At 44.9% G+C, this 24567-nt stretch overlaps 1 protein-coding gene across 1 annotated transcript in view; it reads right to left on the bottom strand.

Annotated features, from left to right (window-relative positions):
- kiaa1549la (KIAA1549-like a) overlaps positions 1 to 24567 on the bottom strand; it is a 348851-nt gene that overhangs the window by 148859 nt on the left and 175425 nt on the right. Inside the window, exons 8-11 of the mRNA XM_068046635.1 lie at positions 20608 to 20667; positions 16878 to 17029; positions 13750 to 13921; positions 2862 to 3025 (exon numbers count right to left, since the gene is read on the bottom strand). Of these exons, the coding sequence (XP_067902736.1) occupies positions 2862 to 3025; positions 13750 to 13921; positions 16878 to 17029; positions 20608 to 20667 (548 nt within the window). The remainder of the gene's footprint in view (positions 1 to 2861; positions 3026 to 13749; positions 13922 to 16877; positions 17030 to 20607; positions 20668 to 24567) is intronic.

Below are 24567 nucleotides of genomic sequence, written 5' to 3'. Positions count from 1 at the left end.
ATCAAGCAGGCTGCTTTGTCCTGGATAGTGTCAAGCTTCTTGAGTGTTGGAGCTGCACTCACCCAGGCAAGTGGAGAGTATTTCATCACACTCCCTATCTGTGCCTTGTAGATGGTGGACAGGCTTTAGGAAGTCAGGAGGTGAGTTACACAATGCCATACTCCACACTTCCCAGCCTCTGACCTACTCTTGTAGCCACAGCATTTATGTGGCTAGTACAGTTAAGTTCCTGGTCAAGGGTAACCCCTGGATGTTGGTGGTGGGGGATTCAGCAATGGTAATGCCATGGAATGTCATGGGGAGATGTCTGGATTCTCTCTTGCTGGAGATCGTCATTGCCTGGCACTTTTGTAGCGCAAATGTTACTTGCCACTTATCAGCCCAAGCCTGAATGTTGTCCAGGTCTTGATGCATGTGGGCACAGACTGCTTCAGTATCTGAGGAGATGGGACTGAACACTGCGCAATCATCAGCGAGCATCCCCACTTCTGACCTTATGATGGAGGGAAGGTCATTGATGAAGCAGTTGAAGATGGTTGGACCTAGGACACTATCCTGAGGAACTCCCGCAGTGTTGTCCTGGGGCTGAGATTATTGCCCTCCAACAGTCACAACCATCTTCTTTTGTGCTAAGTATGACTCCAACCAGTGGAGAGGTTTCTTTCTGATTCCCATTGACTCCAATTTTTCTAGGACTCCTTGATGCCATAGTCAGCCAAATGCTGCCTTGATGTCAAGGGCAGTCACTCTCACCTCACCTCTGGAATTCAGCTCTTTTGTCCATGTTTGGATCAAGGCTGTAATGAGGTCTGGAGCCATGTGCCCCTGGCCTAACCCAAACTGAACATCCATAAGCAGGTTATTGCTGAGTAAGTGCCACTTGATAGCACTGTAAATGACACCTTCCATCACTGATGATTGAGAGTAGACCAATGGGGCGGTAATTGGTGGGATGGTTTTTTCCTGCTTTTTGCGGACAGGACATACCTGGGCAATTTTGTTGGGTAGATGCCAGTGTTGTAATACCAAAATAAAAATCAATATTAAAATCAGTACAATGTACTGTTTTCCCTCAAAGTTTTAATAATCCCATAAGTTGTTTACTCCAGGAATTCAACTGATACTTGGTAGTTAATTGTTTAAAATACAGCCCTTAAACAGGGACAATAAGGGTGACTGGCAGTAAATTACAATGCTGTAATCTATCCGAGTTCAAACGCCAATAATACAGTCACAATGTGGTAATAGGCACAGCAGGGGTAAGAGGCCAAACTTGCAACATAATGCAAGGTCAACTAATTATGATGCTGTAATCTAACAATAATGTATGACTAGGGTTGAATTTCTCTATCCATGGCAAAGGTCTGACGGGGAACCAAGCTGTTCGCAACCTTGACCCCACGATGACCTTCTGAGCATCTATCTGCGCCATCACTATGATTGCTTATTTTCACTTCCGTAACATTGCTCAAGTCTGCCTCTGCCTCAGCTCATCTGCTGTTTCAATCCTCACAAATGCCTTTGTTAGCTCCAGACTTCACCATTCCAATACTCTCCTAGCCAGCCTCCCATCTTCCACCCTCAGTAAACCTGAGCTCATCCAAATCTCTGCTGGCCGCATCCTAACTCACACCAAATCTCGGTCACTCATCGTCGCTGTGCTCACTGACCTACATTGGCTCCCGGTGCAGCACGCCTCAATTTTAAAATTCTCACCATTGTTTTCAAATCCCTTCATGGCCTCGTCCCTTTCTTACCTCTGCAACCTCCTCCAACCCCCACAACTCTCTGAGATCTCTGCACTCTTCCAATTCCGAACACTTGCACATCCTTGAATTTAATCGCTCCACCTTTGGTGGCTGTGCCTTCAGCTCCTGAGGCCCTAAACCCTGGAATTCCCTCCATTAACCTCTCTGCCTCTCTAGCTCTCTCCCCTCCAGGAAGATGCTCCTTAAAACCGACCTCTTTGACCAAGCTTTTGGTTATCTGTCCTAATATCTCTTTCTATGGCCTGGTGTCATATTTTGTTTGATAATGCTGTTGTGAAGGGCCTGGGGCATTCTACTATATTAAATGTGCCGTATAATGCAAGACTTTGCTGTTGTCCTCTGTCCTCAGCCGCCTACACTGCCAATGAAGATCAATGCAAGCTCGAGGAATATCATCTCATCTTTTTACTTTACAGCCTTCCGGCCTTACCATCGTGTTTTACTTTGCACCTTAACCACTGCTCTCATTTTCTTGTACAGCAGGTGCTGGTGATGGAGGATGGCTGCACCAGAGACACTTGGAGTGGGGAGATGTGGGCCAGTGCCCATGTTGGGGAGTCTCCTGTAGGTGCATGGCCAGGGTGGTTCACACCCCAGAGTTTCCCCATCTTTCTACAACACATTCCCAGGTTACAGGAGCCGTCTCCTCTTTGCCATGCTTCTCTCCCGTTCTGCTATTCTTCTGCTGCTATTTACACCACCTCTGGATCCATCTTTTGTTTCTTTACTTGTCCCGTTACCATCTCCTTTCATCTCGCACCTTCATCCCTTTTGTCATTTAATCTCTCCTCACCCTATCACAGACCTTCCCTTTTGTTCTTCCATCCTCACCCCTGTACTTGATTAAAACTCTTAAATCTCTGACTCTTTCCCAGTTCTGATAAATGGTCAACCTGAAACGTTAACTCTGTTTTTCTCTCCGCAGATGCTGCCAAACCTGCTGAGCATTTTTCAGCATTTCTTTCTGCTTTTATATTCAAATTACCGAACAGTGGCAAACTCACTCCAACAGGTGATGCCAGTTAATGAGTTTAAGTGGAACGTGTTAGTTGACGTCAGTCCAAGGGGATGAGGGCCCTCACTGCTGCTCACCTTTGCTCTCTGGTGAAGGTTGGACATGGTCTCAGATTTAAACTCGCCCTTGTTTTTCCGACACAGCACAGCAGAAATGATGATGATGATAATGGTTACCACACCGACGGGAGCCAGCACAGCGGCAATGATCCACAAGTTGTTTGGTGGGCTTTTCACAACAGCTGCAAGAAGAACAAAAGAATTAGAGACTAACACCTCCAACAACACAAACCTTCACCAATATTTCTAACAACATTCGCCGCTCCTTTTGAGGCGATCGGTGTAATCTTTACTGAACTCGCTGGGTAGGAAAGCTGAGGAAATCAGGCGGAAAACCAATTTTACACCCACACAATATTGTGCTCGGTTAATTCTCTGTACATTCCGGGATGAACTTCTCCGTTTTGTCCTCAATTGCACCGTGACACTGACTGATCCGCAGGAAAGAAAACAAGATAGATTGTGCATTTGTATGTTGCTTTTCACAACCTCGGGGCATCCCAAAGCGCTTTACAGCCAATAAAGAGCAGTCACTATTTAAAGTGAGAAAATTGGCAGCCAATTTGTGCACAGCAAGCTCCCACAAATAGCATGGTGATAAATGACTAGTGTTAAGGTTTTAGATCAGTTTTAGTGATGTTGGTTGAGGGTTGAATATTGGCCAGATTGCTGGGGACAGCTCCCCTGCTTTTCTTCAAATAGTGCCATGGGATCTTTCTAATACTCTCACCAACCTCCTTGCTTGGAGACAGTTCCATAAGTACCCTTTACTTCCCGATACCTGATCCATGTTGTCATTATTTTATGGGCGAGATACCCTGGCTAATTTATTGTTCCCAAAGATCACCTAACTCACCACAGAGCAGGGTCTACCTCCAATAGATGGAGGCCATTCAGCCCACCATGTCCGTGCTGGCTCTCTGCAAGAGCATACTATGCTTTAAGAGGTTGAGAGGTCAAATCTCTATGACGCTCCAAACTGTTTTCAAGGACTGGACTTGCTTTTAGAGCAACAGCTCAGTAAAACATTTAGCACTCTCTATAAATTCAAAGTTTACAACTGTAGTGAAGTTGTCAACCAAGTTATAAAAGCTGAAGACTTAATATATTACCAACAAGAAAATTCAATAATTTCAATTCTCACAGCATTTACATCTTGAACACTATGGCACATAAGAGCAATTTCTTGCTTTCTAGTCACTTCATAAAAAAACTAGAAAATTAGACAATTCATCAAAACCAGTCAATTATCACTGACTGACAATATCCCAAAAGCAATAATGCTGTCATGAATAAACGTTCACAATTTTTTATCTAATTACCCCAGCTATGGTTTACCCTCCCTCGCTATAGAAATTGTTGCATTGCCGCGATAAAGTTCCACAGACACTGATTCTCATGGATTACGGGTTCCACACACATTGACTCTCAACGGGGTGTAGGTTCCACAGACACTGTGCACACAGGGGTATGGGTCCCACACACACTGACTCTCACTGGCATATTGTTCCACAGACATTGACGCTCACTGGGGTAGGGGTTCCACAGACATTGACTCTCACTGGAGTATGGGTTCCACAGATACTGATTCTCACTGGGGTACAGTTGCCCAGCCACTGACGCTCACTGGGGTAGAGGTCCACAGACACTGACTCTCAGTGGGGTAGAGATCTACACACACTGACTCTCACTGGGGTATAGGTTCCAAAGAGACTGTGCACACAGGGGTATGGGTCCCACACCCACTGACGCTCACTGGGGTACGGGTCCCACACACAGACTCTCACTGGCATATTGTTCCACAGACATTGACGCTCACTGGGGTAGGGGTTCCACAGACATTGACTCTCACTGGAGTATGGGTTCCACAGATACTGATTCTCACTGGGGTACAGTTGCCCAGACACTGACACTCACTGGGGTAGAGGTCCACAGACACTGACTCTCAGTGGGGTAGAGATCTACACACACTGACTCTCACTGGGGTATAGGTTCCAAAGAGACTGTGCACACAGGGGTATGGGTCCCACACTCATTGACGATCACTGGGGTATAGGTTCCACAGACACTGTGCACACAGGGGTATGGGTCCCACACACACTGACTCTCACTGGGGTATAGGTTCCACAGACACTGTGCACACAGGGGTATGGGTCCCACGCACACTGACTCTCAATGGCATATTGTTCCACAGACATTGACTCTCACTGGAGTACGGGTTCCACAGATACTGATTCTCACTGGGGTATTGGTCCACAGACACTGACTCTCACTGGGGTACAGGTCCACAGACACTGATTCTCATTGGGGGACGGGTTCCACAAACACTAACGCTCACCGGGGCATAGGTCCCACACACACTGACTCTCACTGGGTACAGTTCCACAGACACTGACTCTCAGTGAGATACAGTTCCCCAGACACTGACTCTCACTGGAGTACATTTCCACACATATTGACTCTCACTGAGCATAAAGGGGAGACAGCCATATATAGTGGGGATGGTGGCAGTGTGCTAATGTCACTGCAGCACTAATCCAAAGGCTGAGGTTAATGCCTTGTGGACATGGCTTCAAACCCCACTGTGGCAGTTTGTGGGACTTAAATTCTATTAATAAGTAAAAGAAAATCTGGAATTGAAAGCTAGTCTCAGTAATGGTGCCATAAAACTATAATCGATTGTTGTAAAAATCCACCTGGTTCACTAATGCTCTTCAGGGAAGGAAATCTGCTGTCCTTACCTGGTCTGGCCTACATGTGACTCCAGACTCACAGCAATGTGGTTAACTCTTAACTGACCTTTGAAATGGCCAAGCAAGACACCCAAGTTGTCAAGGGCAATCCACCATAGCCAATTTTCTCGTCATTCCTTCATAAAAAACAGAAAAATAGTCTACAGGTTATTACCTAAACTGCATGCAAATTGGCATAGGGTAAATAAGATTAGACAGATAAATGCATGGCTCAAAGACTGGTGTACGAGAAGTGGATTCCGGTTCATGGGGCACCGGCACCGGATGGGGAAAGTGGAAGCTGTACCATTGGGATAGACCTCATCTGAACTGTGCTGGAACCAGTGTTCTAGTGAGTCATATATCTAGGGATTAGATTTAAGAGCCCAGTTTCTGATTACTATATCACTTTCAAACCTAATGTAAAATTCTATCATATTATGGTCACTCTTGCCTAAAGGCTTCTTTACAACAAGATTATTAATTAGTCCTTTTTCATTGCACAATACTAGATCTAAAATAGCCTGTTCCCTAGGTAGTTCCTCAATGAACTGCTCTAGAAAACTATCTCGCATGCATTCCAAGAATTCGTCCTCCACAACATTAGTACTAATAAAGTTTGCCCAGTCTATATGTAGATTGAAATCCCCCATGATTACTGTACTAATCTTGTTAGTACCTCTAATTTCCTGACTTATACTGTAATTTACATTACCACTGCTGTTTGACCTATAACAACTCCGACCAATGTTTTCTGCCCCTTGCTGTTTCTTAGTTCCACCCAAACTGATTCTACGTCTAGATCTTTAGAACTAATGTCAAGTCTCACAACAGTACTAATGCCCTCTTTAATTAACAGAGCTACCCTACCATCTTTTCCCAGCTTCCAGTCCTTCCTGAATGTCACGTACCCTTGGATATTCAGGTCCCAGCTTTGGTTTCCTTGTAGCCACGTCTGTGTAATCGCTATCAGGTCATATGAATTTGCACTTGAGCTGACAATTCATCTGTTTTATTGCAAATGCTGCCAGCATTCAGATACAGAGCCCTTAATTCAGTTTTTTACTGTTTTTTGTAAATTCTGGCCCTATCTCCTGGCACACTCAAGTTTGCAATCACTGTCTCTTCCTGCCACACTCTGATCATCATTACCCTTTATAGCTACCTTGATCAATTGCCTTGTCATTTCCCTTTAATTAAGTCAATCTTCCCCTACATGATCCCTTCCCCCCTCTATTTAGTTGAAAGCCCTCTCTACTTCCCTAGTTAGACGACTTGCTAGAACACTGGTCCCAGCACAGTTTGGGTGAAGTCTGTCCCAATGGTACAGCCCCCACTTTCCCCAGTACTGGTGCTGGTGCCCCACAAACCGGAACCCACTTCTCCCACACCAGTCTTTGAGCTATGCATTCATCTCTCTAATTTTATTTACCCTATGACAATTTGCACGTGGCTCAGGCAATAATTCAGAGATTATTACCTTTGAGGCTTTGCTTTACAATTTAGCGCTTAGCTCCTCATACTCCATATGCAGAACCTCGTTCCTCATCCTATCTATGTCTTTGGTACCTTCGTGGACCACAACCACTCCCAATGCAAGTTCCACTCCAGCCCTGAACAGATGTTCCAAACCCTGGCACTGAGCAGGCAACACAGCCTTCTGGGCTGTCGCGCTTTGCTGCAGAGAACAGTGTCTATCCTCCTAACTACACTGTCCCCTACTACCACTACATTTCTTTTAACTCCCCGCACTTGAATAGCTTCCTGTACCATGGTGCCATGATCTGTCTGCTCATCCAGACTAGAGCCCTCACTCTTGTCCACACAAGTTGCAAGAACCTTGAACCTGTACATCGAGGCTGCTCCAGTCCCACCTGTGCAATCCCCTTACCTGCCTGACTTGCAGTCGCACCCTCCTGTCTCTGACCATTGACCAAATCAGAGACCCTATCCTAAGAGGTGTGACTGCCTTCTAGAACAAAGTGTCCAAGTAACTTTCCCCCGTCCTGATGTATTGCAATATCTGCAGCTCGGCCTCCAGCTTATCTAAACGGAGCCGATGATCCTCAAGCCATAGACACTTACTATAAATGTGGTTGACATGTATAGCTGTGGCATCCAGGAGCTCCCACATACTGCAGCCACAACACATCACCTGTCCGGCCACCTTTATTGTGTTAATAAAACTGAATTTATTTTTCTGAATTAATTTATAGTTCCCTCTTCACCAAACTCCTTACTTCACGCACTGTGCACTCAAGTAGCACTCAGAGGCCCCTGAATTTATACTCCCTATAAAACAATGATGTGTCAGCTTTGCTAGAGCTCAGAAACCAGTTTAAGCTACCTGTCTAATTAACTAGCTATAGCTACTCTTAGAGAGCTTGCATATCCCTGTTTAAAACTGGAAGAAACTTATCTTGCCTCTTAACTTAAACAGCAATTTTAGTTAATTGCTAAATGTAAACAAAAACTAGACCTTAGAGTGAGATTAACCCTTAAAATCCTATCACTTACCAAACTCCCTTCTTCACACTCTGTGCACTCAAGCAGCATGCAGTGGAGACAGGGTGGGAAAGAGGAGTTGAAGTAGAAGATCAGCCATGATCATAGAATCATAGAAAGTTTACGACACAAAAAGAGGGTACTTGGCCCATCATGTCTGCGCCGACTAATAAACGAGCCACGCAGCCTAATCCCACTTTCCAGCATTTGGTCCGTAGCCCTGCAGGTTAGGGCACTTGAGGTGCATATCCAGACACCTTTTAAATGAGTTGAGGGTCTCTGCTTCTACTACCCTTTCAGGCGGTGTGTTCCAAACCCCCATCATCCTCTGGGTAAAAAAAGCTTTTCCTCATCTCCCCTCTAATCTTTCTACCAATCACTTTAAATCTATGCCCCTAGTCACTGACCTCTCTACTAAGGTGAATAGACCCTTCACCTCCACTCATCCAGCCCCCTCAAAATTTTGCACATTTCAATAAGATCTCCCCTCAGCCTTCTCTGTCCCAAGGAGAACAACCTCAGACTAGCCAATCTTTCCTCATTGCTGCATTTTTCCAGTCCCAACAACATCCTCGGAAATCTCCTCTGTACCCTCTCAAGCGCAATTACATCCTTTCTGTAATGAGGTGACCAGACAAAAAGCAAAAGATGGTGGAGTTGCATTGCTGGTTAAAGAGGAAATTAACGCAATAGTGAGGAAAGATATGAGCTCTGACGATGTGGAATCTGTATGGGTAGAGCAGAGAAACACTAGGGGCAAAATTGCTAATGGGGGTTGTATATCGACCCCCAAAATGTACTGGTGATGTTGGGAATGGCATTAAAGAGGAAATTAAAGACGCATGTGATAAAGAAACATCTGTAATTATGGGTGACTTTAACCTGTACATAGATTGGGCAAATCAAATTAGTTACAATACCGTAGAGGAGGAATTCTTGGAGTGTATATGGGATGGTTTTCCAGACCAATTCGTTGAGGAACCAACTAGAGAACAGGCCATCCTAGACTGGGTATTGTGTAATGAGAGAAGAATAATTGACAATCTAGCTGTGCGAGACCCCTTGGGGATGAGCGACCATAATATGATAGAATTCTTCATCAAGATGGAGAGTGACATAGTTGGGGAAACGTTACTTAAAGGGACAACGGTGGAAAGGCAATGGCAAACATTCAAACAGCACATGGCTGAATTGCAACTGTTGTTTATTCCTGTCTGGTGCAAAAGTAAAACGGGAAAGGTAGCCAAACCATGGCTTACAAGGGAAATTAGAGATAGCAATAGATCCAAGGAAGAGGCATACAAATTCACCAGAAAAAATAACAGACCTGAGGATTGGGAGCAGTTTAGAATTCAGCAAAGGAGGACCAAGGGATTGATTAAGAAGGAGAAAATAGAGTACGAGAGCAAGCTTGCAGGGAACATAAAAACTGACTGTAAAAGCTTCTATAGGTAAGTGAAGAGAAAAAGATTAGTGAAGACAAATGTAGGTCCCTTACAGTCAGAAACAGGGGAATTTATTATGGGGAACAAAGAAATGGCTGACCAACTAAATGCATATTTTGGTTCTGTCTTCACAAAGGAGGACACAAATATCATACCAGAAATGTTGAGGAACACAGGGTTTAGTGAGAGAGAGGAACTAAAAGAAATCAGTATTAGTAGAGAAATGGTGTTGGGGAAATTGATGGGATTGAAGGCCGATAAATCCCCAGGGCCTGATGGTATGCATCCCAGAGTACTTAAAGAAGTGGCCCTAGAAATAGTGGATGCATTGGTGGTCATCTTCCGAGATTCTATAGACCCTGGAACAGTTCTTACAGATTGAAGGGTAGCGAATGTAACCCCACTACTTAAAAAGGGAGGTAGAGAGAAAGCAGAGAATTATAAACCAGTCAGCTTGATGTCGGTAGTGGGTAAAATGCTAGATTTTATAGCAGAGCACTTGGAGAACTGTGGTAGAATCAGACAGAGTCAGCATGGATTTTCAAAAGGGAAATCATGCTTGACAAATCTACTAGAATTCTTCGATGATGTAACTAGTACAGTTGATGAGGGGTAGCCAGTGGATGTGGTGTATTTGGACTTTCAGAAGGCTTTCGACAAAGTCCCACAGAAGAGATTAGCAGGTAAAAGTAAAGTGCATGGGATTGGGGGCAGTGTATTGTGATGGATAGAAAATTGGCTGGCAGACAGGAAACAAAGAGTAGAGATAAATGTGTCTTTTCCGAATGGCAGGCAGTGACTAGTGGGGTACCGCAGGGATTGGTGCTAGGACCCCAACTATTCACAATATACATTAATGATTTAGATGAGGGAAATAAATGTAATATCTCTAAATTTGTAGATGACACAAAACTGGGTGGGAAGGTGAGTTGTGAGGAGGATGCAGAGGCGCTTCAGGGTGATTTGGACAAGTTGAGTGAGTGGGCTAATGCATGGCGGATGCAGTATAATGTGGATAAATGTGAGGTTATCCAATTAGGTCGCAAAAACAGGAAAGCAGATTATTATCTGAACAGTTATAAACTGAGAGAGGGGACTATGCAATGAGACCTGGGTGTTCTCGTACAGCAGTCGTTGAAGGTAAGCATGCAGGTGCAACAGGCGGTAAAAAAGGCAAATGGTATGTTGGCCTTCATAGTGAGAGATTTTAGTACAGGAGCAGGGATGTCTTGCTGCAATTATACAGGGCCTTGGTGAGGCCACACCTGAAATATTGTGTGCAGTTTTGGTCTCCTTTTCTGAGGAAGGATGTTCTTGCTATAGAGGGAGTGCAGCGAAGGTTTACCAGACCGATTCGTATGAGGAGAGAATGAGTCGGTTAGGATTATATTCGTTGGAGTTCAGAAGAGTGAGGGGGAGATCTCATAGAAACCTATAAAATTCTAACAGGGCTTGACAGGGTAGATGCAGGAAGGATGTTCCCGATGGTGTGAGAGTCCAGAACCAGGGGTCATATTCTAAGGATACAGGGTAAACCATTCAGGACTGAGATGAGGAGAAATTACTTCAGCCAGAGAGTGGTGGGCCTGTGGAATTCGCTACCACAGAAAGCACTTGAGGCCAAAACATTGTATGTTTTCAAGAAGGAGTTAGATATAGCTCTTGGGTTTAAAGGGATCAAAGGATATGGGGCAAAAGCGGGAACAGGTTACTGAGTTGGATGATCAGCCATGATCATAATGAATGGCCTACTCCTGCTCCTATTTTCTATGTTTCTACAGTACTCAAGTTGTGGCCTAATCAATGATTTATACAGTTCCAACATAACCTCTCTGCTCTTATATTCTAATTAAATGTCAGAGAATGCTCAAGGGTCGTATAGCCTATTCCTGCTCCTATTTCCTATGTTCTTATTCTTTCCTCCTTGGTAATATCTTTGCCCTTGTTTCAAGGTTTTTTTGCTGCTTCGATGAACTTGTTGATGGATCACTGTACAACTAAGCTGCATCCAGTTTCACTGAGATCATAAACCATATCAGCCACAACTGTGTCTGGCTGATTGATTGACACATCAGTGCCACAGAATAGGATGAGAGATTGACGGTGCCATTACAGGCACTGCCTTCTCTCAACAACCTCATCTGACTTCTTCAGTCGGTGTCAGCTGTGGCTCTTGGTAACACTCTTACTTCTGACTTTGAACAATGTGCATTCAAATCCCACTCCAGGCTTGAGCACAAAAATCTGGACTGACACTCCAGTACTGTCACAGGTATTGCTTCTCAGATGAGATATTAAATCAAGGCCCTCTCTGTCCTCTCAAATAGATATAAAAGATCCCATGGCACTATTTCGAAGAAGAGCAGTGGAGTTCTCCCTGGTGTCCTGGCCAATATTTATCCTCATCTGTCACCAATTTGTGAGTGTTTCTGGCCACTACAATTTTAGCCGATGAGTGAGCAAGTTCTGAGAAGACCAGCAACGAACAGAACATCAGCCTCTACACAAATAGCTCCAAATAGAGTCAGCTAACATAACTCAGAGTGAATATGATCTCCTGGATGAGTTGTGATCGCCTATGGTAGTAAGACAGGGACGTTGTGGTCTTTTTTTTGTCCAAGTGGCCTGACTTTTTATCCTCTCCCGGGAGATTACCTGGCTGCAGTTGTGTGGGGAGGGAGTGTACGTATTGTGATGTATGAGGCATCGTCACTGTGTGGGACAGGCTGGATGAGCCAGTGGGTTTTCTCCTATCATGACTTTGTATGTTCACATGTATCTTCTGGAGGCATGGTATTCCTTATTTCACACTGCCGAAAGATGGAGAAATTGCTGATAGAATCTGGGACACTCAGCAGGCAATAACATACATTTTATACTCTTTCATGGGATGTGGGAATCATTGGTAAGGCCAGCATTTGTTGCCCATTCCTAATTGCCCTCGACAACTGAGGGCATTTCAGAACCAACCACATTGCTGTGGGTCTGGAGTCACATGTAGGCCAGACCAGGTAAGGATGGCAGATTTCCTTCCCCAAAGAACATCCATGAAACAGATAGATTTTTACAACAATTGATGATCATTTCATGGCATCATTACTAAGGCTAGCTTTCAATTCCAGATGTTTCTCATTAATTAATTGAATTTAAATTTCACCAGCCACCATGATGAGATTTAAACCCCTGCCCCCAGGGCATTAGCCCTAGCTTAATACTTCAGCAATGTTACCACTACACCACCATCACCCCTTCGATAATACAGTGTATTTTATTAACAATAGGGTCTACTTAAATTTTATTATGGCCTATTTAAATTATGGTGATATATTTAAATGACAAATAAATGTGGAGATAATGTAAAATTTTTTGCCTCCCTAGAGTTATCTCCATTGATATAATGATGGCTCTACCTCTTTGAATACAGAGATCGTCAAAGATCAAACTTTATTATCCACAATCATAGAAGTACACAAAGGCTTTACAACAATTGAACAATAAGTGATTCTTACCAGACCAAAAGAAATGTGACACCCTTTCTTTTATCTCAGCAATATAGAGTCGAATCTCTCTCAATTCTACACCCACTATCAGCACGCCAAATAACTTCGCAACATTCAGACAAATCAATTTCACTTCTTGCCCTTGGAGGATATCCTCCTTCAATCCCAGGTACATTGCTGGTCGAGAGAAATTAGCTCGCCAAAAGGTCTCATGCTCTCCAAACATTCAAATCAGGAAGTGGCACAAAGGCTGAACCTTGCAGGTTGGCACTGACCTTCTCCCAATGGCTGGGGAGCCTCTGTACAGCGACTGGAAGAAAAATTCAGTCAGCCTTCACAGGGGTTTGCAGCTTCTGTTAACTCTTTGCATGGTTTATGAACATAGGAGGAGGCCATTTAGCCCCTCAAGCCTGTTCCACCATTCAATTAGATCTTGGCTGATTAGCAACCTAACTCCATATATGCACCTTTGCCCCATATCCATTAATATCCTTGGTTAACAAAAACCTATCAATCTCAGATTTAAAATTAACAATTGATCGAATATCAGCTGTTGTTTGTGGAAGAGAGGACCAAATTTCTGTCATCTTTTGCATGTAGAAGTGTTTCTTAACTTTATTCCTGAAAAGCATGGCTCAAACTATTAGTCTACATTCCCTAGACCTAGACAAAACCTCTCTTCCGCACTCCCCTCATAGAAACAGGAAATAACAGGCCCACTTACGTTCTGCTTGGAGTTGCACGCGATAGCCTAACTCCAAGGCCATTGTCTGTGAGTCAACTGTATTCAGTATCTTGGCTGCGGTTGTCCCTAGCAAGGCCCCACCATTCTCCAAGGCATAGTATGTCAACTCAGCTGGATTCTTAGGGCCAGGAAGACGTTTAATGCTGACCAGCTGCAGAAAAATTAAAAAGAAGCCATCAATATAAGATGATCACAGATAAATGCAATAAGGAATACAGGAGGTATTCCTTCACCCTGTGAGTGGTGAGAATATGGGACTTGCTACCACAGGGAGTAGTTGAGGTGAACAGCACAGATGTACTCAAGGGAAAGCTAGATAAACACATGACGGAGAATGAAATAGAAGAATATGTTGAAAGGTTGAGATGAAGGGGTGGGGAGGAGTTTCGAGTGGAGCATAAACACCAGCAGAGAGCGGCTGGGCTGCGGGGCCTGTTTCTGTGCTGCAAATACTGTATAATATTTTGCAAACTATACTGATCATGTAGGGAGAAAACAATTAATGATGCTCTATATTATGTGTGTTTTTCCTCATTATAACAATTACTAATTTCTCTACACACATAACTTTGAAGATGGCAGAACAAATCAATAAGTTTGTTAAAAAGGCATACGGGATCCTGGACTTTATGCATAGAGGCGTGGAGTACAAAAGCAAGGACGTTATGCTAAACCTTCACAAAACACTGTTTCAGCCTCAGCTGCACTATTGTTCCTGATTCTGGGAACCACATTTTAGGAAGGATGTCAAGGCCTTGGAAAGGGTGTACTTACTAGAATAGTCCCAGGGATCAGGGACTTCAGTAATGCGGACAGACTGGAGAAGCTGGGATTGTTTTCCTTGGAGCAGAGAAAGTTAAGGGGAGATTTAATAGAGATGTTCAATATCATGATGTGTTTTTATAGAGCAAGTCGGGAGGAACTGTTTCCTCTGTCAACTGGGTAACCAGAGGTCATAGACTTAAAATAACAGTCAAAAGGAGAGGGGAGATGAGGAGAAATGTTTTTCACACAGTTCTGCAACACTCAGAGCTGCTTGAAAGGATGGTGGAAGCGGTTTCCATCGGAAATATCAGGAGGCAATTGGACACATGCTTGAAGAGGACTAAGCTTGGAAAACAGATACAAAAGAAAATCCTAAGCTTTGGCATTCCGCCAGAAGGAGTGGCCAAGTTTCTCTCAGCAGGATGGAAGATTGACAAGAATGGGCTTGTTTATTGTTATAATGGATGCTGAAAGCTCTCAATGTTGGTGATTGACGATTCTGTAAGGAGTGAGAACAGAAGAAGTGAAATACGTTTCCAGTCTTAAACTAAACCATAAATTTGATTGCCCTCTTCACACTAGTACGTGGAGGTAAAGCAACAGAAATTTTCCCCAATAAAAATAAATCATTGACAGGCCGGGGGAAGTGGCTTGCGTCTGAACCAAGCCAGATCCACTGCCTGGCCCCAGTATGCGTGAGTGAGAATTTGAGCAGCGGAAGGTCGCAGTCTGGTACCTGTGTGGTCAGTCACCTCAGCAGTTAGTTAAATGGTGAGTGGCACACATTGTTTTTGTAGACTAGAAGAGAGTATCAGCCTCAGGTATGTACTCAAGTCCTGGACTGATAACCCATGGTCGTCTGGTTCAGAGGTGAGAATGCTACCTTAAGAAGGACCACACTGCCATCCTGTCGGTGGCCTACCCACCTGCTCAACTGAACATAAGAACATAAGAAATAGGAGCAGGAGTAGGCCATTTGGCCCCTCAAGCCTGCCCCACCATTCAATAAGATCATGGCTAATCTGCCCCAGACCTCAACTCCTCTTCCGTGCCAGCTCCTCACAGCCCTCAACTCTCTGATATTTCAAAAATCTATCTACCTCCTCTTTAAATACTTTCAGTGATCAACATCAGGACCAAGTGGGAAGGAAGTGAGATCACAGGGGGGCAAGTTACTGTCTTTTTGTTAAATGTCCCCGAGCCCAGTCTCCACCAAGCTGGGGTGGCAAGGCAGAGTTAAAATTGTGTCCATAAACTGCATGTATCAGACTCTTGTTTCAGTTCCTCAATTGTCAAATAGCAACTGTGCCATATTAACTTCTCAGGCACTACAAGAGTCAGTCCAGTTCAGTTGGTATCACTCTCACCTCTGAATCTGAAGATCATGTGTTCAAGCCCCAGTCCAGGATTTTGAGCCCATGCACTTAGCTAACACTCTTTTATAATACAGAACACATTGTTGCATTGTCTAAGGTGCTGTGAAACCAAGGCCCCGTCTGATTGTTCTGGTGGATGCAAAAGATCCCCTGGCACTATTTGGAAGCGTTCTTTCTGTGTCCCAGCACATATTCCTCGGCCAGCACCACCACAACAGGTTAACTAATCATTTATCTCATTGATCTTGATGAGGCTTGGCTGTGTGCAAACTGGCTGCTGTGTCTGCCTAAGCAAGGTCTCAGCCATGTCTCAGCGAGTCGCATTCTCACCTCTGAGTCTGAAGGTTTGTGGGTTCAAGTTCCACTCCAGAGACTTGAGCACAAAGTCTAGGCTGACACTCTAGTGCAGTACCGAGGGAGAGCTGTACTGTTGGAGGTGTCGGCTTTCGGATTCGACATTAAACCAAGACAGGGTTTGCCCTCTGAGGTGGAAGTGCAAGATCTCACTCCGCTATTTCAAAGTTCTCTGCAGTGTTCTGATCAACATTTATCCCTCAACCAACATCACTGAAACAGATTAGCTCGTCATTATCACATCGCTGTCTGTGGGATCTTGCTGTGCACCAATTGGCAGCCATGTTTCCTACATTCAAACAGTGACTATCCTGCAAAGGTACTTCATTAGCTGTAAAACACTTTGGGATGTTCGGAGGTTGTGAAAGGCACTATATAAATACAAGTTTTTCTTTCTCTTTATGTGGCCTTGTTATGTGCAAACTGGCTACTACACCTGTGCACAGAACAACAGTGACAGCACTTTCAAAGCAATTCATTGGTTGAGAGACTTTTTTGGGTCAAGAAAGGTCCTTTTGCTATCTTTCAATTCTGGGGAATCAGTCACCAATAAATATCACCAAAAGGAATTGATCTGAGAGAATGGGATATATTTTATTGATTTCACCTGACCTGTACGGTGTAGGTGCCGATTGTAGATGCACGTTTAAACCTTCGTCCTTGTTGCTGAGCTGCCATGAACAGGTTCGCTAACCGCTGTTCCATCAGGCTCGCAAAACGTTGATACTGCTCACCCAGTGACGTGTTGGCAACGCCGAGGATAACTGTTCAAAACAGGAGGCAGAGCATATTACGAAGCAGCAATTATGTTATTATCCAACAGTCACCATTATTTTCCTTCTCCGAGCACATGTGGCAAAGGCTGAAGGGATTCCGAATGGACCGCACAGTCGGAATGCTGAGTTTCTCCATTTATTTTGCCGGCACAACACAATGCCCCAACCTCCTTTTAAGTGTATTAATCACAGGTTGTAATGTGTGCGAGAGAATATTTTCTGATCAGTACAGTTCTGGTACACTAAGCAAGCTGGTCCCATAAACGTTATGGGACAGGAGGAGACATCCATGCCATTCAGTCTGTACCAGCTCTCTGAAAGAGCTATCCTCTTAGTCCCATTTTCACATGCTTTCCCCATATACATTTATATAATCATCTAGTTCCCTTTCAAAAGCTATTGTGGATTCTGCATCTGGCAGTGTTTCTGGAAGGCCATTTCAACACTCAAAAACGAACATCCTCCTGACCTCTACCTCGAGTTACTCTCCAGAAACTCCAGTTGCTCTAGTCTCTTCTCATAACTAAAAGATTCTTATCTTGCTACCAACTTAGTGACTCTCTTTATGGCCTATCTGGACACTGTACATAAAGTCATTTGTCCAAGACTGAACACAATATTCTAACTGTAGCTTAACAGATCCTTTGGTATAAATTGCTGCTCGCAAACTCAGGAACTCAGGGCTATAAGACTATGAGGGACTTCAGTCATGTGAATATATTGGAGAAGGTGGTACTGTTCTCTTTACAGCAGAGGTTAAGGGCAGAGCTAATAGAGATATTGAAAATTATCAGGGGTTTTGACAGAGCAAGTAGAGAGAAGCTGTTTCCTCTGGTGAGTGGGTCAATAACCAGAGATCATAGATTGAAAATAATTGGCAAAAGAATGAGAGAGAAAATGAGGAGAAACATTTTCACACAGAGGGTTGTTAAGATCTGGAAAGCAATACCTGAAAGGGTGGTGAAACTGGATTCCACAGGAACTTTCAAAAGACAACTGGGAATGTAGTTGAAGAGGACTAATTTGTAGGATAATGGGGAGAAGGCTGGGATATGGGATTAAATTGGATAGCTCTTTCAAAGAGCCAGCATGGATGGGCTAAATGGCCTCCTTCTGTGCTGTGAGATTCTACGGGCTGCATTTTATTATGGCGACGGGGGTCCCAGCAACAGGCTGGCAGACATAGGGAGACCCAACCTCAGCCCTCTGTCGGATGCCCGAAGCCATTTGATGGTGGGCAGGCAATTAACTGCCCGCTGTCGGGGCGCCATCCCTTTAAGGGACGAGCACCCGCCACCAGAGACGCTGGCTAATCAGAAGGCTGACTGCTCTGCATTACTGGGAGCAGTGGGGCTTGTTGCAGGAGGTCCTGCAGTACGAAGATAGAGAAGACCCCAGAAAAGGTGAGTCGGGTTGGGGTTGCTGGGGCCATTCAGGCAGGATTCGGTAATGGGATGAGGAGTGGAATTAGTGAGGATTTGGGGGGGGGGGGGGGTGGTGTCCTCTCTAGCGGTGGAGTGGCAATCGTTGCCAGGGTGGGGGGACCCACTTGGGATCCTGGACAGCCGCCAAAGGAAGGAACCTCCCCAACCCCACTAGAATGCTGCCAGGCTTTACCTGGCGGTGTCTCCCTGCAGCGGCGGACCCCTCGCCTTCCTCAAAATTGAGGTGGAGGCGGTAAGTGACCCTTAAGTGACCATTAATTGGCCACTTAAGGGCCTCAATTAGGCCTGGGGCAAGAAGACCATCCTCAGCCATTCCCTTCTTGGACAAAATGGCCAGGAGCCCTGGCAACATCGGGAAAGGCACCCCATGGCATTTTGTTGCCCCCCCCCCACACCCCGCCTCCGTGACCATCTCCAAGGGCAGAACAAATTTCTGCCACATGAGTCTATGAAGGACACTAAGCATTTGTACCAAAACGACAGTGCTCGGTAAATATGCCTAGCTAAACACATGGTGATTATGATACTGGAGATGCTGCCCAAAGTTTGTGAGTTCAAATCCCACCATGGCAAATTGTGAAACTGAATTTACTAAACCTGGTACTTTGTGGGCTGGCCCCATGAAAACTCTTGGATTATTGTAAACACCCAATCAGTTCACAGAAGGAAAGCTGCTCCCCCTGCCTGGTCTGGCCTACAGCTGACTCTAGTCATGCCCTGTGGATTCGACTTTGAATGCCCTTTGCAAAAGCCCCAGAAAACCACTTAAAAACAATTGATATGTTTAAGATGGTGAACCTTCTCATGGCAACGAGGGAAGGGTAATAAATGTTGCCCTTGCCAACATCACTCGTATCCTATACGTATACAGTAGTATAATAGTTATGCAACTGGACCTGTAATCCAGAGAGCTGGATTAATGATTTTACAGATATGAGTTCAAATCCCACAATGGCAGCTGGGGAATTTAAATAAATCTGGAATAAAAAGCTAGTATTAATCATGGTGGCCACGAAACTATGGCATTGTTGTAAAAATTCATCTGGTTCACAAATGCCCTTTAGGGAAGGGAATCTGCCATCCTTACCCAGTCTGGTCTATATGTGACTCCAGACACAGTCAATGTGGTTGACTCTTAACTGCCCTCTGAAACGGCCCAGCAAGCCATTCAACCACATTTAACAAGTTGGCTCACCACTATCTTCTCAAGGACAATTAGGGTTGGGCAATAAATACTGGCCTCACCAGCGACGCCCACACCACATGAATAAACAAACAAAAATTGAAAAGATCTTTTTCATCATTCTCTATAAATTTCCAGCAGCTCTAAAATATGTAAAAAGGGCGGCACAGTGGCGCAGTGGTTAGCACTGCAGCCTCACAGCTCCAGGGACCCGGGTTCGATTCTGGGTACTGCCTGTGTGGAGTTTGCAAGTTCTCCCTGTGTCTGCGTGGGTTTTCTCCGGGTGCTCCGGTTTCCTCCCACAAGCCAAAAGACTTGCAGGTTGATAGGTAAATTGGCCGTTATAAATTGTCACTAGTATAGGTAGGTGGTAGGGAAATATAGGGACAGGTGGGGATGTTTGGTAGGAATATGGGATTAGTGTAGGATTAGTATAAAATGGGTGGTTGATGGTCGGCACAGACTCGGTGGGCCGAAGGGCCTGTTTCAGTGCTGTATCTCTAATCTAAATCTAAAAATCTAATCATGTCCTAAATTAGCCCATTCAGCAGATTTTACAACAGAGGCTGTCCTGAGGGACACTGGGTCTAAACATTCCTTCTAATTTGTTGTGAAAAAAGAACTCTTTGTTAACAAAAGTAAAATAATGCCACAGAAAAGCAGTCTCCTTTGACACCAGCTGCTGGAATTCTAAATTTAGCTCTGGATTATTTGTATCTGACCACAAACCATTGATCATTAGTTTTCAGGGCAACAAAAACCCCTCCAGTCTGTTTATTATTACGAAGGTAGCATACAATTTGAGCGGAGAACAGAATTAGTGAAAGTGCAGTTCACTCTGTTAAGATTAAGGCATCAATAATGGAGTAACAACAGTAAATTAGACATTCACAATAGATGTTTTTACCAAAGTGTTTCATGTGATGTGATTAACAAACCTGTAACAACCCAGGATTTCTCAGTCGCTAATGAGGTATCAAGATTTTCATATTCCAACGCTAGAAAAGGAATGAATGCAAAATGAAAATTTGTTTCGTGAGTGAAAACTGTGCATTTGAAGTCTTTACCAAAGAACTACTTTTAAATAAGCTCAGTTTTTTTTTTGAAGTGCTAATGTGCAGAAAATCTTTCAATCCAAAGTGTAAAACTAAACAAAAATAAAGAACATCCAATTGAATACAAAAGGCAGAGAGAACACAGCTAGTCAGACTTCTTGATAAGGGGATTGGGGATGAGTATCCTCCATCTCTCTGCTTGCTGACTTACATTGGTTCCCGTTCCAGCAATGCCTCAATTTTAAAATTCATGCTTTTCTTTTCAAAGCCATCCATGGCCTCACCCCTCCTTAACTCTGTCATCTCCTCTCTTTATAAGCCTTTGAGATATCTGCGCTCTTCCAATTCTGGCCTCTTGTGCATCCCCAATTTCCTTCACTCCACCATTGGCAGCTGGGCCTTCAGTTACCTGAACTCTGGAATTCCCTCCCTAAACCACTCCACCTCACTGCCTCTCTCTTCTTCTTTAAGACACTCTTTGACCAAGCTTTTGGTGACCTGCCCGAATACCTCCTGACATGACTCAGTGGCAAATTTTGTTTGATAACTCTCCTATGAAACACGTTTGGACGTTTTACTACATTAAAGGTTCACTAATGTCCTTCAGGGAAGGAAATCTGCCGTCCTTACCTGGTCTGGCCTACATGCGACTCCAGACCCACAGCAATGTGGTTGATGCTTAAATGCCCTCTGAAATGGCCGAGCAAACCACTCATTGGTATCTAACCACTATGAGTCAATAAGAAATGAAACTGGATGGACCACCGAGCATCGACCTAGGCACTGGAAATGACAACGTCAAACCCAGCCCTGTCGACCCTGCAAAGTCCTCCTCACTAACGTCTGGGAGCTTGTGCCAAAGGCGGGAGAATTGTCCCGCAGACTAGTCAAGCAGCAGCCTGATATAGACATAGTTACTGAATCTTACCTTATAGACAATGTCCCAAATACTGCCATCACCATCCCTGGGTATGTCCTGTCCCACTGGCAGGATAGACCCAGCATAGGTGACAGTACAGTGGTATACAGTCGGGAGGGAGTTGCCCTGGGAGTCCTCAACATCGACTCCAGACCCCATGAAGTCTCATGGCATCAGGTCAAACATGGGCAAGGAAACCTCCTGTGGATGACCACCGACTGCCCTCCCTCAGCTGATGAATCAGTACTCCTCCATGTTGAGCAGCACTTAGAGAAAGCACTGAGTGTGGCAAGGGCGCAGAATGTACTCTGGGTGGGGGACTTCAATGTCCATCACCAGGAGTGGCTCGGTAGCACCACCACTGACCAGGCTGGCCGAGTCCAAAAGGACATATTTGCTAGGCTGGGTCTGTAGCAGGTGGTGAGGGAACCTACAAGAGGGAAAAATATACTTGACCTCATCCTCACCAATCTGCCTGCCGCAGATGCTTCTGTCCATGACAGTACTGGTAGGAGTGACCACCACGTAGTCCTTGTGGAGACAAAGTCCAATCTTTGCATTGAGGATACCCTCGATCGTGTTGTGTGGCACTACCACCATGCTAAATGGGATAGACTTCGAACAGATCTAGCAATGCAAAATTGGGCATCCATGAGGCGCTGTGGGCCATTAGCAGCAGCAGCAGAATTGTATTCAACCACAATCAGTAACCTCATGGCCCGACATATCCCCCACTCTACTATTACCATCAAGCCGGGGAATCAATCCTGGTTCAATGAAGGGTGCAGGAGGGCATGTCAGGAGCAGCACCAGGCAGACATCAAAATGAGGTGTCAACCTGGTGAAGCTACAACCCAGGACTATCTGTGTGCCAAACAGCGTAAGCAGCATGCGATAGAGCTAAGCAATCCCATAACCAACGGATCAGATCAATGCTCTGCAGTTCTGCTACATCCAGTCATGAATGGTGGTGGACAGTTAAACAACTAACTGGAGGAGGTAGTTCCACAAATATCCCCATCCTCAATGATGGGGGAGCCCAGCACATCAGTGCAAAAGATAAGGCTGGAGCAATTTGCAACAATCTTCAGCCAGAAGTGCCGAGTTGATGAATCATCTTGGGCTCCTCCTGAAGTCCCCAGCATCACAAATGCTAGTCTTCAGCCAATTCGATTCACTCCACGTGATATCAAGAAACAACTGAAGGCACTGGATACTGCAAAGGCTATGGGTCCTGACAACATTCCGGCAATAGCACTGAAGACCTGTGCTCCAGAGCTTGCTGCGCCTTGAGCCAAGCTGTTCCAGTAGAGTTAAAACACTGGCATCTACCCTGCAATGTGGCAAATTGCCCAGGTATGTTCTGCACACAAAAATCAGGACAAGTCCAACCCGGCCAATTAACACCCCATCAGTCTACTCTCAATCATCAGTAAAGTGATGGAAGGTGTCATAGAACAAAGAACAAAGAAAATTACAGCACAGGAACAGGCCCTTCGGCCCTCCAAGCCTGCGCCGATCCAGGTCCTCTATCTAAACATGTCGCCTATTTTCTAAGGGTCTGTATCTCTTTGCTTCCTGCCCATTCATGTATCTGTCTAGATACATCTTAAAAGACGCTATCGTGCCCGCGTCTACCACCTCCGCTGGCAACACGTTCCAGGCACCCACCACCCTCTGCGTAAAGAACTTTCCACGCATATCCCCCCTAAACTTTTCCCCTCTCACTTTGAACTCGTGACCCCTAGTAATTGAATCCCCCACTCTGGGAAAAAGCTTCTTGCTATCCAACCTGTCTATACCTCTCATGATTTTGTACACCTCAATCAGGTCCCCCCTCAACCTCCGTCTTTCTAATGAAAATAATCCTAATCTGCTCAACTTCTCTTCATAGCTAGTGCCCTCCATACCAGGCAACATCCTGGTGAACCTCCTCTGCACCCTCTCCAAAGCATCTACATCCTTTTGGTAATGACCAGAACTGCACGCAGTATTCCAAATGTGGCCGAACCAAAGTCTTATACAACTGTAACATGACCTGCCAACCCTTGTACTCAATACCCCGTCTGATGAAGGAAAGCATGCCGTATGCCTTCTTGACCACTCTATTGACCTGCGTTGCCACCTTCAGGGAACAACGGACCTGAACACCCAAGTCTCTCATCAACAGTGCTATCAAGTGGCACTTGCTTAGCAATAACATGCTCAGTGATGCTCAGTTTGGGTTCCGCCAGGGCCTCTCAGCTCCTGACCTCATTACAGCCTTGGTTCAAACATGGACAAAGGAGCTAAACTCAAGAGGTGAGGTGAGAGTGACTGCCCTTGACATCAAGGCAGCATTTGACCGAGTATGGCATCAAGGAGCCCTAGCAAAACTAGAGTCAGTGGAAAGCAGGAGGAAAACTCTTCGCTGGCTGGAGTCATACCTAGCGCAAAGGAAGATGGTTGTGGTTGTTGGAGGTCAATCATCTGAGCTCCAGGACATCACTGCAGGAGTTCCTCAGGGTAGTGTCCTAGGCCCAACCATCTTCAGCTGCTTCATCAATGACCTTCCTTCAATCATAAGGTCAGAGGTGGGGATGTTCGCTGATGACTGCACAATGTTCAGCACCATTCGTGACTCCTCAGATACTGAAGCAGTCCGTGTAGAAATGCAGCAAGACCTGGACAATATCCAGACTTGGGCCGATAAGTGGCAAGTTTCATGCAGGCCCTCACCTGCCAAGAATGAGGCACATTGGTTTGTCATATGAACATTGATTTTGAACTGTTACTGGAGCAAGGAAATGATTTGTTGAACAGATCAGCCATGGCTGGAAAAAACATTTGCATATTAACAGATGGTGCTTGTGTAGCCAAAGGACCATTCCCTGATACATTCAACCTACAATGGATGTTGATCACCGGACAGTGAGGGCGTGGGG

The sequence above is a fragment of the Heterodontus francisci genome, chromosome 14 (assembly GCF_036365525.1).
Source record: "Heterodontus francisci isolate sHetFra1 chromosome 14, sHetFra1.hap1, whole genome shotgun sequence".
Taxonomy (NCBI): domain Eukaryota; kingdom Metazoa; phylum Chordata; class Chondrichthyes; order Heterodontiformes; family Heterodontidae; genus Heterodontus; species Heterodontus francisci.
The sequence above is the reverse complement of the archived record's forward strand: the minus strand, read 5'-3'. Positions and strand labels throughout refer to the sequence as shown.